The following is a 22,675-nucleotide window of genomic DNA, read 5'->3' on the forward strand; positions in this document are numbered from 1 at the left end:
TCAAAGATCTTTGTTGGCATGATTCACGTTGTCAGTTATATGAAAACAGTGCTGATGGAAGGAAGGCGTATACTTACACCATTGTCCTTGATCCATTATGAACAAGCAGCAAAAAAAAACAGTTCATTTAAGTTAATTGTGTAACTCCCCCCAAAATGATCAGGTCTATTACATTTGAGTTAATGAAAATGTGTTGGGTCCAATTTTTTCAAAACCATGGAGTTTTACCTGCTTTTGCCATTTTAGTGAAGCCAATACCATGTTAGTGAAACAATTCTAAATGCAATAGTGATTCAACCCTCCTGGTCTTTGTGGGCCACCTGGATGGGCTTAGTAGAAAATCCTGCCAATTATCCGGTCTATTGTGGCTCTGGGAACGGCACTCCCCGCCCCTCCTCATCTGGCTTCACAAGACACATCACCTCTGCTTGGACCAACACACAGGATGGTTCTCGATTTCCTCCGAAGCTGCCTCATCAGCCCACATGAAACTCTTTAAGAAGAACCCCGCTCTGGAGCTGCGGCAGGAACGAATGCAGCCGCGTATTTCCCAGATACACAAAAGTAAAGTACGTGGGTGAAGGACCAGAGCAGAAAGAGCTCCAAGTCAAGGGATTTTGCGGAGTACATACCTAATGGGACCTAACGGAACTGGCTCACATTTCCTGTGAACCTAGCACGGGGAGCCCCATTCTTTGTTGGGCAAACCGAGATTAGAAAAGTAAAGATCAAACATCCTTCGGTTTCACCAGAATTCTCGTAGAACCCTCTTACATGATAATGTTAATAGCTCCCCGAATTCATAAATCTCTCCAGTTAGTATAAAGGTCTGGTTTTTCTTACTCTTTAAGAAAAATACTTTTGACATAAAATGTGGTGTTATGGCCAATCCAAGTTCTGATGTCTTCAGCCAGTGGGAAAAGCCCATTTAAAAACTCTATCAATATCATAGAAAAATGCTTTAACAGAAAATAGACTTGACCCACATGTGAACAATGATAAGTGAGAGCCAAAATATGAAGACTCGTTTATGTTTATTATTTATAAATCATGAGAGATATTTGAACTTGTTAATAAATCCTAAAAGATATTTTAGCTTAGGAAATTATAGTAAAGAAAAGCAAAGTTCAATCAACTGTATTTGATTCACGTGCTAACACTGTAAACCTCTCCTGCATTAGAAACCTCTCTGATGAATGCTACGGCCTCAGTGAACAAGTGAAATCTATATGTATGTATCTTACATACATAATCACATTTTATATATACCAAAATTCATATATACATGTTTTTACTTTCTTTTTTTTTTTCCTTTTGGCGGGAAACCAGTGTTTATCCGCTGGTACCGCTGGCAGAAGGGCTGAGCAGTCAGAACCGAACCCCAGCCTGCTTGGAGGGAAGGGTTTCAACCCCACTGATGCCTGAACGCATTTAGAGCCCAAATGCCCACCCACCACTCCATCAGCATCCCTCTTTCTATCCTGGGCATTCCCCCATCATGGCAGGTATCACATTTCATTTAAATCGTCTATTCGGTGTCTTTCTTCCTCACTGGAGTATAAGCACATGTCATTCATTTGCATTCTTGGTCTCTAGCACCATGTCTGCTCAGAAGTTAGAGCCCATAAAAACTATCGACTTCAATGAGTGTGTTGACACAACCCTAATCCTCTCGATGAGAAGCTCACCTCTGGAACTGCATTATAGTAATTTCTCCTAGTGCCACAAAGACTCTTCGACAACCCCTTTATAAATGCAATGTATTATTACAAAGAAATAAAAGATGCCGAGAATCCAAGACTACCTGAAACCTAACAACCACATAGAAGAAAAAGCGCAGACCACATGAAAAGCCCGAAGGGAATTCGGTCCAGGGCCCTGCTGTTCTATTGACTGTGTCAGCTCAATGACCCTTCAGCATGTATTCCAATAGAGTAGGGCTCAGCCGCACACCAGGTAAGCGGCTTCCCTAAGCGCCCTGGTGATCTCTCCGGATCTCCGTGGTCTCTCTTTTCTTTCTACCAATGGGAAGGTTAGTCATTCTCGAGGGGCCTTCCTGGTTTGGGAACGCTATTGAATTTAGGAAGTACAGCGGGTATGTTTAACAGGTGCCAGCCGTATATATAATAGAAAAAGTTACCTTAAGTACAACAATAAGGAGATAGAGATCCTTCCCCGAAGAAGACTCATTAAAACTGAGGATTTTGGTTGTTCCCTCTCTAATGATCCCCACCCCTGTTCTTGCTCCCTCTCCCGCAGCACTGCTAATGATTAACCGCAGACATATGTGGAATTTAAAAGGTACCTACCTCTGAGCATCCTCCGAGACTCTGAGTCTTTGGTCATGGTTGCCAGTGAGTGTGGGAGGACACTGCCGCAGCTGTTACTCTGTCCCAGGGGCAGGTGAGCCTGTGAGAACGGGAGGAAATACTTCAGGCAAACTGCAGGTGAACCATCCTTCAGCACAGGGCCACATCCCTGTTGCATCGCTCCAGGGCAAGCCCAGAGGGCAGGGAAGGTATGAAGGAGGAATGAAGGCATCCCCGTAATTCACGCTACATGGCAAAGGCCTGTCACGGACCCTTCCAAGGAGCCCCCATGGCAGGCTCAACATCACAGCCATCTCTCCAGTGGCAGCAGTTCCAAAAATGAAGACAGATGGGGAAACGCTGTCCAAAACCACCTTAGAGAACAACTCAAAGTTCTTCATGCATAAGAAGCCGAGGGCAGATGCAGGCACGAGAATGCATGCACATCGCGCACAGGAAGAGAAGAGCTCTGCTGGCTAGAGGCGTACCAGACTGGTCCATCTCCCCCCGAACACTGCAGACACCTACTCACTACCCCCCGGGCGGTTAGCGCGCTTTAAAAACAGAAAACCCTTAGTGTAAAATATACTTGGAACACCAGTTTATAAAATAGGTGAAAACAAAATAACTCTGATTGAGGACAAGGGAAGGGCCCCAACGCCTGTCCCACTCAGAACCTCCTTCTCGTCTGCCTCTCCCCCTCCTTCTGCAGCGACCCCCCTGGACATGTCAGCAAAACATGAGTGAGGGCCCAAGTGTCACACCACGTGGGTCATCGTCCAGCTCCACCGCTGACCAGCTGAGGGCGCTTGGGCTGGCCGCTTAGCCTCTTCACACCTCAGTTTGTCCCTACGTACAACGCGGATAATACAGAGAACCTTTGCCAAGTAGTGTTGCCAGATTTTAAAATGAGACAATCCAGATAAAAGGGCTTAGTCCAGGGTCAGCCTCACAGAAATGACTCTCAGTAAATATTTGTTGCTATTATTCCTGGAATCCAGTTTATATCCTTCAATTTCCAGCTCTGGGAGGCAGTCATGGGACTCTGTCATATAAGGGAAAGCTATCCGCCACTTGGGAGGTGGTAGAAAATACCCAGGACCAGGTTCTTTGGTCCCAGAGCGTACAATTCCGAACGTCCTCTGAATAGGATAGAAAATGCAATATAGTTCTATGTCTGCCCAACAAGCAAACTTAATGGTTTATTATTCAGCATTTTCTTTACGAGCCTTTGCACACTGGCCAACAGTAGGACAAGAAGACTCACTGAACGCGAAGCCCATGGTTCACCCCACGTCCTACCTTTGGGGCGGTGCTTCTCCCCATAGTAGCACTGCTGAAATGTGGGGATATGGAAGGTGTGGTTTTCTTTCGAGGCAAAGTGTCACTCAGATAGAGGCCTTCTTTATGCTGTTTTTTCCTTTCTTCCAGACTTCTAAAATGCTTTAAATGCAAATGTAAAGCAGAATAGCAAAACTTGACTAATTGAAACAGGTCACTGAAGAAATGAAGAAGTATGCATTTACAAAGAATTTTGGAATTTTAACACAGAATTTTTTAAAAAGTTCAACTTATATTTGTGTTCGCTAACAGATGAGGGCTAGCATTTGGTAAGATACATAGACACTGGAAGAATTTATTACTGAACTGAGAAACTTAAAAAAAAAAATCCACCTTTCACTTTCATAGTTAGTGCCTGTAGCCTTGGGGCCTCAGGACAACTTACAAATTATTATGATGGTCGCCATGTGGATGGCGGGACAGCCAGTGGACAAAGCAAGTTTCTCCCCTTGTCTGTCTGGACAGTTCTGTGTGATGGCACAGATCCCAGTGTGAGGAGAACAAGGAAGGGAGCAGGGAGGAGATGGAGAGAAAGAGCGAGTAAACAGGGAAGTTGTTTTAAAGTTGGAATAATATTTTAATTACATATAAACACTTCCAATCCATATAACGTTTCCATATTAGGCATCCTTCTCGGTTATTCTTTTATTTAAAAAATCTTAGCCACGAAACCCCTACACTAATCCCTCATATTTAAAAATCCTCCTGTTGACCATTTCTTTCTTTTTTTTTTCAGATTCCTAAGGCAAAATTTTTGCCAACTTGAAATCTATCCAAATTTTTCTTAGCCTCCCCCCAAAATGTCTTGAGTAGTAAAGTTATTTCCTAATGAAAAGTTCTTAGGGTTTGATCATTTTTATACTGAGCTCAGGTTGTTGAAATACATAAAAATTAATGCAGATTTGAGTTACCGAGTTCATGATCAATCTTTAAACATGCCAATCATGAAATATATCTGCATTTTAACTGTATAGTTATCTATTTATACTAATTAATGTTTATTAACCTAAAAGTAGGGAGGAGATATAGTCCTTTAACAACAGGTAAAACACAGCAAAGATAACTTCAAGAAATGTAATGCCTGGGCTCATCTAATTTGGGTATCTAGAGACTACGACTCCTTGGTATCTTCTGGGGCCAAATTCATATAGAAATCTGATTATAGTTGAAAGGAACCCTCAAAAGAGGCTTTTTGACTACCCACGCATGATTATGCACTAGATGTACTAAAAGAAGGGAGACATTCATAACACTGAATTGTTTTTTTAAAAAAATATAATCGATAGGGGCGCCTGGGTGGCACAGCCATTAAGTGTCTGCCTTCGGCTCAGGGCGTGATCCCGGCGTTCTGGGATCGAGCACCACATCAGGCTCTTCTGCTAGGAGCCTGCTTCTTCCTCTCCCACTCCCCCTGCTTGTGTTCCCTCTCTCGCTGGCTGTCTCTGTCAAATAAATAAAATCTTAAAAAATATATATATATAATCAATAAAAACTTCTATGAGCCAAATGCATAATTTGTGGTATGACCTTGGACAAGATATTCACCTCTGCTAAGTAAGCCTCAGTTCCCTAAATGTCAACAAGGAGATTAATTCTTATTTCACAGGACTGTTAGAAGGAAGAAATGAGATATTTATTTGTAAAACGTTTAGCAAATTTGGACCCATAGCAAGGGCATGATGTCCCTTATTATGATTTCAGTAGTGCGTAAGAAAAATATTTTGGGTTGCCACAGCAACTTTTTATAGCATGGATTTAATGGAAATAATTATTATCATTTTGAAAACTACCTGAGACAAGTGACACTACTTTGGTTGAATGGGAACTGAAGCTTGAGAATATGCAACATATCTGGCTCCAACGTATCAAAAGTCAAGAGAGGACAGTCAAGGTGTCAAAGTTTAGAACAACCCCAACACCCTTAAAAAATACTAAAGGTCCTTAAAAAACATAAGAACAAAAACCAACCAAATAAAAGAAAACCCAGCAAAGGACTATGTACTTGTCTCTTTAAAAAATACCTTTGGAAAAGTGGAAGGAAAGATTCCACATCAGTGACTGTTGTCAAGGTCAAAGTCTCAGACTCGGAACACCAGTGTCTAGTTACCTGTTGCTCCTGCTGCTGCCGCTGCCTTCTGTGTTTCTTAGCTGGTAGAGGAGGAGGTGTGTCATTTAAAGGGAAAGAATCGACAGACGGAGCCGGGACTTCGGGCCAAGGGGCTGATGGAGGTTGAGTGATAGGATGAGGAGAAAGGGTGGAAGGAAACATAAATCCAGAACAGACAGGTGATCTTTGCTTTATAGGAGAAAGAAAAAGTATGTATGTGTCCATATGAAATGAAAGAATAAGACAAAGAAATGAAATTGATAATCTCGTTATTCTGTTTTCTTATATTTTAATCAAGAAGTCACAAATTTAGCCTCTTGTTAAAATTCCACTCTGGGAACAACTTGGATCAGTTAGAAGCTATTCTAATTTACTATTCTTTGTCCCTCCCCAGATGTTTTAAAAAGGCATAACATTAAAGCAAAATCCATCCCGCAAACACAAGAGAAAACAAAATCAAACTGGAAAAATAATTCAAACTAACAATCTGAGAAATGCTTTTTGGTTTCTATGAAAACAAGGTCAGGTCAGAGAGCTAAGATCTAGAATTTATTGTCTTGAGCTTAATTCTCCTGGTGCTCCACTCTGCACCATATATTTCACGATTCCCAGTGTGACGATTCATAGAACAGTGCCCCAGATGGGTATGTTTTTCCAACTCAGCATCACTCTGCCCAGCTGGTCAACTAGAGGTATATGGTCACACACACCTTCATTTTCAGGGAACCATGGGTTAATCTTTGACATGAGAAAAGCAGTGAATGAATGAAATGTCATGCCAACACACCTCTTTATTTTGTGGCTGGCTCACCAGCACAGCTGTGGTAGGCCCAGTGGCAACAGCATCAGCGTCAGCGGGAAACTGAGTGGAAGGGGATAGATTCGTGGAACTGACACATGGCTCATTAATTTCATTTACACTGATATAGCCCTAAAAGGAGGAATTCAGAAGTTAAACACAAAGAAAGCACAAGCTGAGGCATGCAAGAGTATTAATGCTCCCAGTACAATGGAGTTAGCTTTGAGCGGCACAGCCAAATATCTGTGGAATTACCAAATGTTTCATTAAGGGAATCGTCAGCAATTAAAATGGATTTATGATGCTTAATCTTGAAAAATGATATTCCGAACATTACACATAATTTTGGGGGGGGTGGTGAATTCAAGATGACTACATTTTAAACAACCCGAAACCTTCAATTTTAGATTATCTAGAGGTATCAGCATTCATTCTGTTGATTGAACGAGGGCGTCATTATACAACATTTAAAATAACCACACGCACAAAAATCTGAGATATAAAATTTACGCAATTGCTCACTCCATAATTCAAGAGCCTTTTCCACAAATCTTTATCTTTAGATTTTCCTTTTTTCTTCTGTTTTCGACAAGTTAGAGTGTGAGTAAAAGGGGGCTGAGGGCTTCAGGTTTTTGTACTAAGAAATTTTGTAAATAGTAATTTATTTGTAATGCAATCTAGCTTTTAGGTATCTCAACTAAATGAGAATAAAAGGGACACTCGTCCCCTCATGAACTTTCCCTAGCAAGACAAATGCACATACACTCACACACACACACACACACACACACACCCTTAAGGTAGAGTTGCAGCCTGAGGCTATTTCAATCAAGGCAGCTTCCCCAAATCTCAGCTCTACCCCCGAAAAAGAGAACTGCCTGTGACAATGATCCAATTTTGGCTTCAGCTTTGAGAAAATACCCATGAATCAAAACCTGCAAGGTTCAAAACTCCTCAATTTATATTTGAGGAAAAGGCACTTGTAAATTTTCATGGAAAGTATTTGTACAGACCAATTAGAATTTTCACCGCATCAACAAAACAGTGGGAAAAGTAGAAGAAAGAGTATATAATCATATTTCTCTTTTAAAAGTAAAATTGAGTTAAATTTAGCACTTGGGATCTTCTATTAGCCCATCAATCCTTTCAAAAATTGGCTCCAGGGTAGGCAAGATATCATCATGCTGGTGAAGAAACAATTTCAGGCTGGAAAGCAAGATTTTTACTGATGATTTGTCATTATGACAAAGTGGAGAAAGCTAGAGTTGACTATAAATTGTAGGTTTCAAAATGCTGCTGAATACAGTCTCGGACTTCATGCCAATAGATAGCATGTAAAGTTTCAGAAGATTACATCGGAGAAAGGAAGTTGACAACTGGGTTGTTAAATTTCATTTTGTCTTGGAGAACGAGTGGGAATGAAGGGCAACGACTTTCAGTTATTCTTTTGCTAAGCAGACGGTGTGGTGCTTCGCCACCAAGATTTGATTCTTTATACGTCATAACCACATAACCTGACTTATTGCTTCAAACATGTATGCCATTTGTCAAAAGTGGCACTTGTTTAAAAGAGTTAGATATAAATTAATCACTCCTTAAAGGAAGACAGAGAGGAGTGACAGCAGGAGACAGTGAGACAGAGGGAGAGAGAAAGGAAGAAAGGAAGAAATTGAAAACATCTTGTGAGCCAAGTCGGCTTAGTCCGTGAAAGAGAACACAGCTACTCCAGAAACACAGGAGTTGGAGACGTACAAAGAGTCAAAAGCCAAATGGGCTTTTGGCACTGGGAAGTCTGCAGAGAAAAAGAACAACTCATGAACAGAAAAGGAAAGATTTTATTCTTGTACCGAGAGGTACAAAGACCCCAGAGCCTCTCTAATTCATTTGGAGGCCACAGTCCTTCACACTCAGTATGGCCGGAGTCAAACCGCGGACCTTCCCTCCTGAACCAGCGCTATCCCCAGGCTTCGCCACCTCAGGAAAAGGTCCTCACCGTCCAGCTCATTATTCAAACTGGAACGATGACATCATTCCTAATACCTCCCTTAATTTACTTCATGCACATCCAGTCTATCAGCAGAACTGTCAGCTCTGCCTCCAGAATATATTCGCATCCGCCATTTCTCGCCGTCTCTCCGCCATTGCGCGAAGGCGAGACGCCGCACGGCCCGCCTCCGCTACCGCAATCACGTCCTCAGCCGGCGCCCCTGCTTTTCCTCCTGCTCCTCACAACCCCGCCAGCAGCCCGGACGGATGCTGAACAAATGGACGTCGAATAATATCACCTCCCTGCTTAAAGCCTCTCACTCGTTCTGAATAACGGAGAGAAACTATGAAACTGAATGATCTAATAAAGCTCTTGTAGAAATATCTCACAAAATGCTTCCAAGATACACGTTATTCATACTTATTGTGTGATGAACATTTACTTCAAATACCTACACACACAATATTTCCTACGTAGGAAGTCTTAACGCCGCTATTGTTTAAAAAGATATTTATAAATAAAGGGTTTTTTTTGTTATTACACACATTTTTATGCAGAAGCAAACTTTGTCTTCAGTTTTTTGGAAAAAAAACAAATATAAAGAAAACGATTTTCAATTGGGACAGATGATACCTACACTTGTGGTAAACGCAGCATAACATATAAACTTGCTGAATCACTACATTGTACACTGGGAACTAACGTAACATTGTGTGTCAACTATACACAAAAACCCTTTCTCAGTCAGGGTTATGACTTTCCAAATTGGAGTTAAAATATTCTTCCATTGTAGCAGGGTAGCTCCATGACAAGGTAGTTTCAGAAAGAAGGATGTTTGGAATAAAGAGTGTGTAGAGCTTAATGGAAATGGGACTTTCTAATTCAGGGAGAGAAACGGCAGAAACAACACTGGGGGGGGGGGGAAGAGACAGAGAAAAGAAAGGAACCAGACTATCTTATCAAATGTGCAGAAGCATTTTCATTTGCTATCAGACTTAGGAGAAAGAGAAGTAAAGTAAGAAAGAGGAGGAACTGGGGCTCCTGGGTGGCGCAGTCTTTAAGCGTCTGCCTTCGGCTCAGGGCATGATCCCGGCGTTCTCGGATCGAGCCCCGCATCAGGCTTCTCCGCTGGGAGCCTGCTTCTTCCTCTCCCACTCCCCCTGCTTGTGTTCCCTCTCTCGCTGGCTGTCTCTATCTCTGTCCAATAAATAAAATCTTTAAAAAAAAAAAAAAAGAGGAGGAACTGAAAAAGGAAATTGCAGAGAGGAAGAGAATTCAAGACTAATCTTGGTTTGGATCCTAATTTGTTTGAAACCCCAAGTTAACCCACAATGTCACGGTCAAGCATAGTCTGCACACACACACACACACACACACACACACACGCACACACACACAGTGCATCTTCATTAAATGCAAAGATAATTCGTGAAATCCTCAAAGCATAAATAAAAGGCAGGAAAACCATCAAAGCACGGAATGCTTTCTAAGTCACTCAAGTTAATGTTTTCCTATTTAGTTAACCATATAAAACGGAGGCACATCTCTTGATTTCTAAGGTGATATAAGTGGACATAGAAAATCATAGCTTACCTCTTTTAGAGTACTGGGGTTGACAGGAAACCCTTTCCCCCCAGAGAGGCTGGAGTATTTCTTTTCCAAATTACAAAGATTTTCCTTTTCCTGAAGGAACACAAAATCTATTAAGCCTGGTCAATTTTGGATTTCCCTAATGACTAATGATGTTGAGTATTTTATCATGTGACTTATTGACTCTTCATATATCGTCTTTTGTGAAGTGTTTACATTCAGTTCTTTGGACTGTTTTTTTTTTTTTAATATTTATTGAGTGTTTATTGATCATTATTGAACTGTCGGAGTTTTTAATATATTCTGCATAGAAGTCCTTTGTTATCTCCTCTTTAAGAAACCTTTGTTCACCCCAAGGCCAGGGAGGTGCCCTCGCAGTCCTACATTTTCTTTCAGAAACTTTATCACTTTATTTTATTTTTTTTTTATAATGATTTTTTATTATATTATGTTAGTCACCATACAGTACATCCCCGGTTTTCGATGTAAGGCTCGATGATTCATTAGTTGTGTATAACACCCAGTGCACCATGCAATATGTGCCCTCTTTACTACCCATCACCGGCCTATCCCATTCCCCAACCCCCCTCCCCTCTGTAGCCCTCAGTTTGAGAAACTTTATCACTTTAACTTCTATGTTGCAGTTTGCAATCTGCCTTGAATTAATTTATATGCATGGTGTGAGGACAGATGCATTAGAATTCATTTGTTTCCATGTTTACCCAATTGATGCAGCACCATTTGTTGGAAAGACTTTCTTTTTCCTACCGGATTATCTTGGAGCCCTTTGTCAAAAAAAATCAAGAGACGGTACCTGTGTGGGTCTATTTCGGGACTTTCTGTTCGGTTCCATTGATCTATACGTTTTGCTGTATGTCAGCACCATACCATTTTAAATACTACAGCTTTAGAGGCAACCTTGAAATCAAATAGTATAAATCCTCCAACTTGGTTCTTGTTCAAAGTTATTTTGGCTATTCTATGCCCTTGGCATTTTCATACAGAATTGATTCTCATTACTTGTAATTCTTACATCCTGTAGCATTGCCGTGAACACTGAGTTAGTTAAATACTGAATCACTGTTCCCACAGGAAATACAGGGGTGGGTTACTGTGGGCTTCTGGTCAAAAAAATTCCATCAACTGATCAATACATAACTTTGCTTTATGTGTGCTTCTGTTTAAAGACATCTTATTTGATATATATCGTTGATTCATAAACACTGAACTCACAGCTAAAAGCACTGCAATTTATGTCTGGATGAAACTTATTTAACACATGCATTTTCTCCATGAGGCACATTGCAACCTTCCTGCCCTTAGGAACATTAGACAGTATGTTAGCAATATGCAGGGGAGGCATTTTAATCAGCAAAATCACCAAAAAAACCCACAAACAATGTGAAAACATAACACTCAATAGCCCACAAAAGGGACATTTATTTACTCTATGAGAGTTGAAATAGGCTGGTAGAGCGCTGCTTTGTTCAACCTCACACAGGAATGTGTATGTTGAGGGACTCAAAATTTTTACTGCTCTGCCCACGTCCATCGGTGAACTGTATGACAAGTATTGATCTGCGGGCTGCAGGTAAATTTTAGTGAGCAGGCAAATTCACAAATACAGACTCCATGAACAATGCAGATCAACTATAAATTTTAGCATCAACTTGTCAATTTCTACAAAAAAGTCTGTTGGGATTTTTACTGAGACTAAGATATATATCTAGAGATCAATCTGGGAAAATACAAATCTTTATACTTATAGACCACAATGTTTGGAATAGAATTATATTTTATATATTCTAATGAGGAAGTGGTATTTGTATGATGGTGATTACCCATTCTAAAAAATCTATCACTAAGAGATTCTCCCCCTTTTTTGCTGAAACTCCAGAAATTACTTAAATCCTACATATTACACTATCTGATTCAAGCTGTGCCTTTGAATATCATGTGCAAAGGGTGGTGTGGAGGGTAATGGAACCAGAGTGCATCCCCAGAGCAGGAGACAGGGATGAAAAATATAAATCCATTCTGAGATTTCTAGGTGCCAAAGAAGCCGGAGGCAGGGAGCTATCAGGGATCTGTGTAGGCTACATAGGCGCACCTTGAGTGGACTCATAATTCTATGCGAAGGACCAATTTTCTCCCCTTCTCGACCTAAAAATAGCTAAGTGGCTAAGCTGAGAATATTCTGTCTACATGTCTTCTGGGGGGAGGGGCGTGGAGCATGGTCTAGCTTCATCCTTTAGTCCCTCATTCTTTATCCTGTACCCCATTCTGGGTCCATCTCACATTTTCAGGATCCCTAATGTCACATCCTAGGCAGTGGCCTGTATACAAGGCTCCGTGCTAAAACTAGCCCCATCAACTTTAACTCCTGGTGTCTTAGATCTTAGACTATATCAGAAAATCAGGCTGCAGGTTGGGCAAAAGAAACCCTTTATGTGCTGCCACATTAGGCGCTGGGCAGATAGGACCACAGTCCCTTTGGTGAGGAAGTCCCTTTGGCCAATGAAGCCAAACTAACCCAATGTGGCAATTGCCAGGAGGACCCGCAGGCAAATAATTGGAGTTCGACACCACAGCAGCTGAGCCAAAATGTAGGATAGCGAAAAAAGCAGAATACGTTCTACCTATTTGACGAAAAATCTGTTCTTTCAAAAGAAGAAAATCAGAAAACGTACATGTTTTTCGTAGTTTGAATTTTCATTGCATGGAAAAAGCTTGAGGAAAATGTCCTTGCTGATTTTCTGAATTAGAGTCAATTGTTCACAGAGCATCAGCTTATTAATGTGGAGGATTAATTAAAATGTATTTTAAAAAGCCTTCTTTAAATTATAATGCACTATTCATTATTAAAAGGCACTTGCTTTGAAAGAAGCAACCTTTCCAAGCTGGAACCTGAGTTTTATTGCAACCAGTGCTCAAAAGGAATACTTACTCTTTGCAGCATCATTATTAAATTATTCTTTTCTTTCACAAAATGATCTTGTTCTCTCTGAGCCTGCTGGACAATGTGATTGGCTTGCTTTTTCAGTGCAGAAATTTTTTCCTGGAGGAAAAAAGATGATCACATACAGACACATGTTAGACAGTCAATGATTTGCCAGTATGTCCTGGAAAAGGGAAAAGTCTTTACAACTGGATCAGCAGTGGCCACATTTTCATTGGTGGTAGGCAGTGGTTATTATCTAGAGACTGTGAGGTAGTCTCTTTGACCTGCCAAGCTGAAGGCTTTTCTTTACCTAAGGCCAATACAGTCCACGTGATTTAAAATCTATTCGAAGAATGCAGAAGTCAACAGGAAATCTTGTTTTAGACTGTAAATGAATCATCTCGGGAGACGCCTCATGGGAAAAATAACAATGGAAGTTCTTACTTAAGCTGAGAGCTTAAGAAGTCACCTTCTTCATCTCCCTTCCCCTCAATTTTATTGGGTTACTATAGAGCACTGGGATGTGATTCTAACTGGAACACGAGCTGAATTCTGGGGCAGGACATCTAGGTGCAGGAGGTGGGCGGAGCCAGCAACGTGCATGGTATATGGTGGGGCTATTTCTAATGGTAATAAGCTATCAGCCAACTTCAAGAACTATGAGCAGTGGAAACCAAAATTGCCAAAGTAGACTTTGTTCACAGAATTATTCTCTATTTACTATGATTGCAAAAGCAAGTAATTTAAAACAAATATCTGAATGTCTGATTTTTCTGTCCCTTGGTTTCTTGGTTTTCACATAAATGAAAAAAATCAGATATTATTCACCAACGGCATCTACGGCATTATGTATCGACAACTGTAACACATCTCAGTGTACCCAGCTTGGAGCACTGTTTGGTATGTAGATGGCAGTCTCCATAATCTGTCAAACGTGACATGCGCTGAAACACAGAGATTTTCAGATATAAAGACGGGTAGACAGAGAGCCACATGAATGATTATTCCTGTCACAGAGCGAGGGGCGAACGTGGATTTTTTCCACGGAACGACACCTGGCAAAAGTACCTTTCGAGTCACAATGTTCCGTTGATATTCCGCTACTTCACGAAGGAGCTGTTGGGTCAGGTTCTCCTTTTCCTCATCCAGACGGCTCTCACGCTCAAGCTGCTGGAATTCCAGGTCTTCAAAGTGTTTGCTCTCCACATCCAACAGGTCGGCATCCTTTGGAGAAAAGGGAATGAAAACAAGACATACCAGAATGGCTGCAGCCTTCTTAACATGCAGAAAAAAAATACTAAAAGCAAACAGTCCAAACTATCTTTCTAATTACTAAGCTGAGCAGGGTTGGAACACGGTAATCCTCTCTCTGGAGTTAAATCCCGGAGCAGGGACCATTAGAATGGAACTGAAAAGAGCTGGGGGTGGGGTGGAGAGAGAAGCATCGGTTGGACCACCAGTCTGAGACTGTTCTGGGGATGTAGGAATTCTTGCTTTAAATCTACTAGGTGATTTTAAAATGGACCCTGAAGTATAAAAAGAATTCAGTCAATAACTAAACATTATCTGCTGACCACGGTGTGACAGGGTCTTTTGAGGAAACGCCCATTTTCCAAAATTTTCAGGTGAAATGAGATTTTAGTATAGAGACCAAATTCAAGATTCCAAAGTTACGGACTATAAAAAAAGACTCACAATTTGGCACACATACAGATTAGACCTATATGGTATATATAGGCATGCACGCTCCAATACTTTTATCGAAAGGAGAAGTCATGGAGAACATTTGGCGGTTGGTATTCTTAAACTAGGCTTCGGTGAATCCCTTCACACTGTTTACAAAGATTTTTACTGGAAGGGTGGAAGCACGGCGTTCATCAGGCACGAAGAGGGTCTCCGATGGTTAAGCACTACTCCTCTAGGAATAATGCCATTTAAGAAAGATCAGAAATCATAAAAATCAGATGGTCTAGGCATTTCCTAACCTAGGAAATGTCTGAAACAGAAGTGAATTTATATCTGTGCAGAGACTAGCGCACGTTGTATAAATGATTCTTTAATTTACATTTAAAAAAAACCACTTCCTTAATTTTGGAGCCTTTGACAAAACCATAAATGCGGTAGGTATAGAAGATTTAAAAACCATATATAATTGGTAAATGATTATTTACGAATATGGCCAAAATGAAACAGCAGCTGGGCTATATGGTTTATAACCCTACATAGGCAAAATAGCCAGAACAGGTTTTTTGTTTTTTTTTTTCTCACTCAAAACATCAGAACGAGTTGGATAAATAAATAGGATAAATTAGATTTATATCAGTTTTTAAACATACCACCCCCTCTTTTGGTTTTTATGTGAGTGATAAATGAGGCCTTTTAGTCAAAGGGAATAATACATTCCCATCTTCTGGAATGAATTTTATTCTGGGGATGATTCACAGAAGGACGATTAGTGACCATGTAATTACCAGCAGCACTACAGCAACAAGATTATTGTGTCAACACAGCAGATTCTGAAAGCTTAAGAGCAAGAAAAACAATTTGAAAAACATAGTCAGCACGTCTTCACACTTTTTTTTTTTTTGTACAGTTTAATGGGCCAAAGAGAAAGTGGTCTTGGTTTCAAGTTATTGGTGGACATTTCAAGTTTATCGGATATTTTATGCTTATAACTTCTAAAGGAATGAATGAATTTGGCCCAAATCTAGTCACTACTGAAGTAATTAAGAGATAACTCGAGTACTGTGTTTTGAAACAAAATACCTGCAGTCTTGAAATAATACAGCGTGGATCTATTTACTCACGTGGTCATTCACACTCAAGTTTTTAAGGTCTTTCAATTAAGCTCAGTTTATGGCTAAAGATTATCGAGAGAAATAATTTCATAAACCTTTTTTTTCACTTTATAAGTCATCTTTACTGAAAGTGGGTATATTTCGCACAATATGTCCACTATGCTAGTCAGTCACTTACTCCACAACTGGTTAAGAGGCAGCATGTGTTATCTTAACCGCATGAAGGTTACAGAGCCGCTAATTTGTTTGTCGTAAATATTTAAACTGTGGCATGAAAATAATAACACGCTGGGTAGGAAAGTTGAAAATTAAAGCTAAGCTTGGCACTCATTTCTGCTGGTATAATCATCTGATCAAGTTGTCCAAACAATTAGAATGTGTGTATATAAACTTACACTGTGAGAGAAAAACAACCGGGGAGGCGAAAAAAGCTTTGCAAAGATTTTAGATAAGAGTAAGAATTCAGGGGATGGAATCTGGGGGCAGGAGTCATTTAATTGAGCACACAGTAATATATACAGGAAGCTCAAAGTCAAGGGCATGACTAGTTGAATGAAAATCTTAACTAAGCTTCACTCGCCAAAAGGAACATTGCAAATCTCTCCTGGTTGGCAAGCTCAAAGGCCAGGCGTCAAAGGACGTAAAACAGCTGTGCTCAAGAAAATTCAATGCAATTCCTTCTTTTTTTCCAGTAACTGTTTGAGAATTTATACGGTAGAAGTTTACATGCAGTCCCCTATGGGTTTTTTGCTTAGCAGAGGGACAGAAGAAGAGAATAGATGTGGTGTAGCAGGAGAGATGACAGGAATAGTCTCATGACAGCTCAAGGCCAACTTTGAACACAAATTTAAGGGGGGCTCAGGGTTTGTTCGCGTTTCTCCATCTTATGTCCTATAGTCTAACACTTTAACTGCACAGTTTTGGAATTTGGAAAAAGGCGATGGAAATCATTAGTACATATCTCATATATCTCATTTCATATATGAAGACACTGAGACCCACAGAGGTTGCAGGACTTATCCAAAATGAAAGGATAAATTGCACAACTAGTGAGAAAAAAGTTCTCCTAATTGTTGATATCGCCGAATATGTGTTATTATATATATAGTATGTACTATATATATATTAAATCAAGAGACTAAAATCGACCATTCAGTGAGTAAATTACCAAAAGCACAAGAAAACTGTCCTAGCCAGGTGTCTCCTCCATTTACTAGTGGAACTTCTCCTGGCAAACGAAAGACTCACTTAGCTTCTGTTTTATTTTCCACAATACTTGCATCCCAGGGAACAATTCGACTGGTGAGCCCACGTCAACTACAAACAACTACTCAGATGAAAGCTGTATTCTGACTCCAAAGCAGGGAATTAGAAGTAAGAAGCCCGGTCATAAATGCATAGTGTTGTGTGCAAAAAAACATCCCATAACTTCAGCTTCAGTACTTGGGATAACACACAGTTCAAGAAAATGATGTTCTTCCTGTTCATTTATTTTTTATTTTGTATGACTTGTCACCTAATGAAGTTTGTGGTAATAAAATCACCTTTATTGCATCTAGTTTAAATGCCTTTGGGAAAGCTTTGTAATGAAGTGGTATCCTGAAATGTTTGAAGTCTGAAGGGAAATGAGCTGTGGTAACACAAAAGTTCCTAGTATGAATGGACTTCTCATGAAATAAGCGAACTTCTTACTGATTAAGCCGTGGGTTTGGTGGAGAGTTACTCTGGTTGTCATCCCTGTAAAATTAGGAGACCTCTTAATACAGGTGAACAGAAGCTACTACAAGCCAGTTATCTCTTCCAAGGAAAGGGATTTACGATAAGAATTTTACACTCTGCTTGGAGAGGAAGAGGAAAAGGGTCTTTGCCTTGAAAGAGTGGAAGAGGCTGTCTGCATCACTTCCTGTCCTCCTTTTGGACATCCTTACAACCGACATAGACTTAGAGTTATCCTATCGAGGCTGGATTAAGCAATCATTGTTTATATCAATCTGAGTCTCGGTTATCAATAGAATCTACCAATTTTTATTTGCAGCAGTGTTTATAAAGAGTCCAAGCAACAACTGGATAAGTAGAGGCAGAGAAGAACAAAATACATAAGTTGCTGCTGACTCTAGGTAAAGTACTATGAGCACTGTGTAAAATCTTTAGTAATGAGGAGAAGTTGAAAACCAGCGAACAGATATAAAAGGCAGTCTCCCAATCTCTTTGGTGAACTGGCAAAAACACAAATTACAAATGAAAATAATTTTACAAATACCATTGTTTTCCCAATTATTTTCATCACAAGATTTCCAGAGAATTATGACACTGAGGGACAGGAAGTTTTCTCTTCTTACAGCAAATTCAGCTGTATACAATAAAAGGAGTAAAGAGGAAGAAACATTGTTGGGACATAGTAAGAAAGTTACTATTTGTTAAAATATTAAAATCGTTATGCTGCCAGTTAACCTGTCTGCCTTTGGTCCTATTTATTAAGATGCTTTCAACCTCTGTAATACACTGAAAAGTTTTAAATGTAATTTTTCATAACCTAACGCTACTCTAAGGTATCACATGTTTTGTATTAAAGGCCATCTTAAACATTTCCAAGGGTGGGGCTACCTTAGCTGGTGTTTCGACTTGCCTACTCCCAAGAAGGTCCTGACAGAATCACATGAATGAAGCGAACCTTCTTTTCTAGTCACATGAAATCATGAGTTGTTAGTCACTTAGCACAAATTACTATGACATGACTCTTTTAGAGATCCAAGACTGTTCCCCAGGGTCACGGTTTATTTGGGTTGCTGTTCAGAGCAAACAACCCAGTCGTTAAGAGGCTCTGAAATATTAAGTGGTCTTGCCAGTTGTTTGTGAAACTCTCCACCTCGAAGCCTCATTTCAGCAGATGACCAGCATGGCCGTGTTAAGCACAGCCAACTTCAACGATCAGAGAATAACCCGATAAAACACATCACAAAGTCCACGCGGCACTAAGCTTTAACAAATGATGAAGCTCGTCTGAGAAGCTGTGGAAGGCATTGCCCTGCACCTTGGGTCTTGGTGTTTGCTGTAGCTGTGCTAATGAGTTCAGTGTGACCAAAAGGCAGAAAGAAAAAGAAACACAGTGAGGGATGCTGGGAAGCAAATCAGAGAATAGGATAATTTTTTGGGCCCAAGTATAAAATCAGGCTGAGAGAAAAAAAAAATCCAAGGGCAAACAGTACTCATGATACAGCAGAGAATGCAGGGAAAGATGTCAGTTGATTTAAATGCTACAATCTTGGTGTCAGTTGTGTGTCACAAAGAACGCCTCTCTTTTGTTACAAAGAATGACTCCAGAACTGGTTTTTCACATTATAAATTAGTGAAGGATTCTAACAAGGAATTGTTTAACTGATTAGCATGAAATAATATATACTGTCAGCATGCATACTTCTATTTAAAAAGTATCTAATGACCAGAACTTATGCAAATTTATGCTGTGTGAAGGAGGAAGTCATAGGTAAGTGGAACTTCATTGAAAAAACACCGAAAAACAAAAAACAACTGGTGCATTCCTGTTTGCTACTGACCCTCTTCAGTTGTTGTTGTAATTGTTCCCTCATGGACTCAGGACAATTGTCCAGCTGGGTCTTCTGCTCGGAGTAAATCTCCTGAAGCCTCTCTAGTTTTTCCCTTTCAGCATCAAGCTTTACCTTCTCCTGAAGTTCAGAAATCAGAAAATAGAAGAATAGAAATTACCTTCACACCCGAAGCAGGCGTTAGTGAACATTTCCCAAGGATAACACACACACACACACACACACACACACACACACACACACACACACGATATCCTATGCATGTAGAAACATACCTTGTTAGTGACTAAGATAAGGGAGTGTAAGTGGAAGTAAAAACAAGGGGGCTCCATTTCCGCATTCTCAAAGCACGGGCCACTTCCCTAAGTACTGGCAATGACCCCCAACCCTCCTTCCTCCCTTCCTCCCTTCCTCCCTTCCTCCCTTTCTTCCTTCTTTCCTTCCTTCCTTCCTTCCTTCCTTCCTTCCTTCCTTCCTTCCTTCCTTCCCTCCTGCCACCATGTTATAAAGCAGAAGAAGCTGGTCAATGGTCAACAAAGGACAAAAGAAATGTCAACCAAATTTATGAGACAGCCTTGCAATGAGTCCCTTGGTGGAGAACCAGGTAGAGGGAAAGCCGGCATTTACCTCAAATACAGTCTTGGTCCAATTTGCTCAAGGCATTTGTTCAGCAAGCTTTGGAAATTATTGTAATTTTGTTCTCAGACCAGAAGCATGCCAGGTACACTAGTCAACACCCTGGTCACCTGAAATAGGTCTAGCTGTTTGGCAAACTTCAAAGCTTAAGCAATTAGAAAATCTGATTCCAAGGCTGAGAGAGCAGGGAAGAAGGCAAGCCCGACAAAGCGGTGAGGGGAGGCATATCACGCAGTTTGGATACACCGACAGGTGACATTTACTGTGGAGATGAAGACTTCTCTACGTTGACTGACATAAAAAATACATGAAACATGGACTGTGGAAAAAAGGAAAGGAGAACACCCAGGTCTCAGAAAATAGAAGAGAAAGGAGGAGATAACACTAAATCCTTCCCCAGTCACACACTCCAAAGGGACCCTGGACATCTCCGGGGTCTACCAGGCAAATCCCATAATACAGTGATTACCTGGCCTTACGTGTCACCTTTTAAATGGAGAAACAATATTTCAACCTGTTTAGTGCTTGTCTTCCCAACCTGTGTGCCCTTTATGGTGCTCTGAAGCCTTGAAGTAAATTTGAGACCCGATTCTCCCCTGGCGTAACTCTGTCAGCCCCGGAGGGGCGCCTGGGAGGCTCAGCAGGTCAAGCGGCTGCCTTCAGCTCAGGCCATGATCCCAGGGTCCTGGGGTCGGGCTCACTGCTCAACGGGGAGCCTGCTTCTCCCTCTCCCTCTGCCACTCTCCCTGCTCATTCTCTCTCTTGCGCTCTCTCAAATGAATAAATAAAATCTTAAAAAAAAAGGAAAAAGAAGCGCTTCATGAAGCACTGCCACCATTTGACCCTGAGTAAGCACAATGACCACGACCTCACTCTCCTTGCCTCATTCACTCTACGTGCAGGTAGCAATAAAACTGGCTTCTAAGCTTGAACAGAGAAGGGTTTTTTTAAAAGGATGTAGCTCTCAAACAGTCCTATAAAATTATACTTACTACAATTTCTTCAACCAAACGGCCATGATTTCCCATGTAAGCATATGTTTAGATTCTGTATAAAAGAGGCTATGGCTTAAATTGAAAACTATAGGACATAAATACCAGTTCACTTAGGTGCCCATTTTTGGCAGAAAATTTTCAAATGTCAAGGGCATTTTAGAAAGATGTATTTAGGTTTAGATGTGCATGTTTTCCCTCTCAAAATGATTAAATCCGGAAGCCATAAACTGGGAATCCTACTTCATATATTGATCTAAAAATGTTTCTGCAGGGGTGCCTCAGATGGTTAAGCCTTCAGCTTGGGTCATGATCTCCAGGACCTGGGATCGAGTCCCGAGCCCCTGAGTCCTCGGGCTGCCTGCTCAGTCTGCTTGCTTCTCCCTCTGCCTCTCCCCTCTGCTCCTCCCCTCTGCCTCTCCCCTCTGCTTGTGCTCTCTCTCTGTCTCTCTCAAATGAATAAATAAAATATTAAAAAAAAATAAAACTAAAAACAAAAATGTTTCTGCAACTGAAACTTTTGCAGACTATCCAGAAAGTGTCCTCCGCCTTTTCTGGCAAGTGTGTGCCTGGGCAGACCCACACGCAGGAGGTGGAGAGGGGCAATGGCCTGGTCCACAGAGGGAAGGGTCATCACGTGTTCATTCACAGAAAAGCTGAATATACAAGGACCAGCCAGATTCAGGCTTTAGTTTCAGAAAGAATCCTTTTTTCCCTTTAAGACAGCCAGCAACGCAGAACCCCAGTCGTCCTTTGGATAAGAAAAGGTGTTATTTCTTCTGTGCGTGAATCAAAGATTGCCCTATTTACACAGCAAAAGAATTTTATTCAAGAAGAGTTCTATTTCTAGATACTGTATCACTGGATTTTGCAGCAATTCTAGTTCCAAGAAGAAAGTAAAAAAAAAAAAAAAAAAAAAAAAAAAAAAGAAAGAAAAGAAAAGAGGACTATCCAATTCCCTTAAATACCAATGTGCAAAACTGTAAAATTTAAAGTTACATTTGACAGAAAACATTGATACAATATATGATTATATGGAAAGGCACTGGCCTGAAACACGGGTCTCAAATCTGAAGAAATAACCAAACTATTCCTCTGATGCTCCCCATTTTGTATTACTACTAATAAGCACAGATAACTAATAACTAATTAAAAGTACCTCATGTTTACATAGTGCCTTCCTTCTAAGGTGCTCAAAAGGTTTTGCACTTCCATACAAGGGGGCAGTGCGAAGAACTACGCCAGAGGGCACCGTCGGCACCTTCTGCCGCTTCTCTGGTTTACCGGTAATGCTGTGAGCACGACTTGAGACTCGGAGCAAAAGCTTAGTGGGGCCAAAGTGAGGGCAAAGGAAGTAAAGGGCAAGGATGACAGGACTAGTGGCAGGTGGGCCTGGCCATCCATCACGGAGGACTAGAGAGGTGATGTCACTCCTGTGCCAGCCAAAAGTTGGCCATCTCAAGCCAGAAAGAAATTAATATTCCTACTTTCTATTTATTGCCCAGAAAGTTTTCAAAGGAAAATTAGCTCTAGGCAACTAGTGAAGTAGGGCTGAAAATATCACCTTCTTCAGCAAAGACAAGTATATGGACAAATTAGATGGCATTTCAGG

General features: G+C 40.7%; 1 protein-coding gene across 25 annotated transcripts in view; it reads right to left on the reverse strand.

Moving 5' to 3' along the window:
• PHLDB2 (pleckstrin homology like domain family B member 2) overlaps positions 1–22,675 on the reverse strand; it is a 209,545-nt gene that overhangs the window by 25,166 nt on the left and 161,704 nt on the right. For 6 of the 25 annotated variants that reach the window (XM_057306807.1, XM_057306806.1, XM_057306805.1 and 3 more), the window contains 8 exons: positions 19,427–19,555; positions 14,143–14,298; positions 13,081–13,191; positions 10,137–10,226; positions 6,545–6,688; positions 5,758–5,946; positions 3,612–3,752; positions 2,310–2,409 (listed from right to left, as the gene is read on the reverse strand). In XM_057306807.1, coding sequence (XP_057162790.1) covers positions 2,310–2,409; positions 3,612–3,752; positions 5,758–5,946; positions 6,545–6,688; positions 10,137–10,226; positions 13,081–13,191; positions 14,143–14,298; positions 19,427–19,555 — 1,060 coding nt within the window. The remainder of the gene's footprint in view (positions 1–2,309; positions 2,410–3,611; positions 3,753–5,757; positions 5,947–6,544; positions 6,689–10,136; positions 10,227–13,080; positions 13,192–14,142; positions 14,299–19,426; positions 19,556–22,675) is intronic. The other 19 variants (XM_048215205.2, XM_048215204.2, XM_048215202.2 and 16 more) reach the window with 11 other exon arrangements.

This window comes from Ursus arctos, unplaced genomic scaffold (genome assembly GCF_023065955.2).
Source record: "Ursus arctos isolate Adak ecotype North America unplaced genomic scaffold, UrsArc2.0 scaffold_4, whole genome shotgun sequence".
NCBI classification, from domain to species: domain Eukaryota; kingdom Metazoa; phylum Chordata; class Mammalia; order Carnivora; family Ursidae; genus Ursus; species Ursus arctos.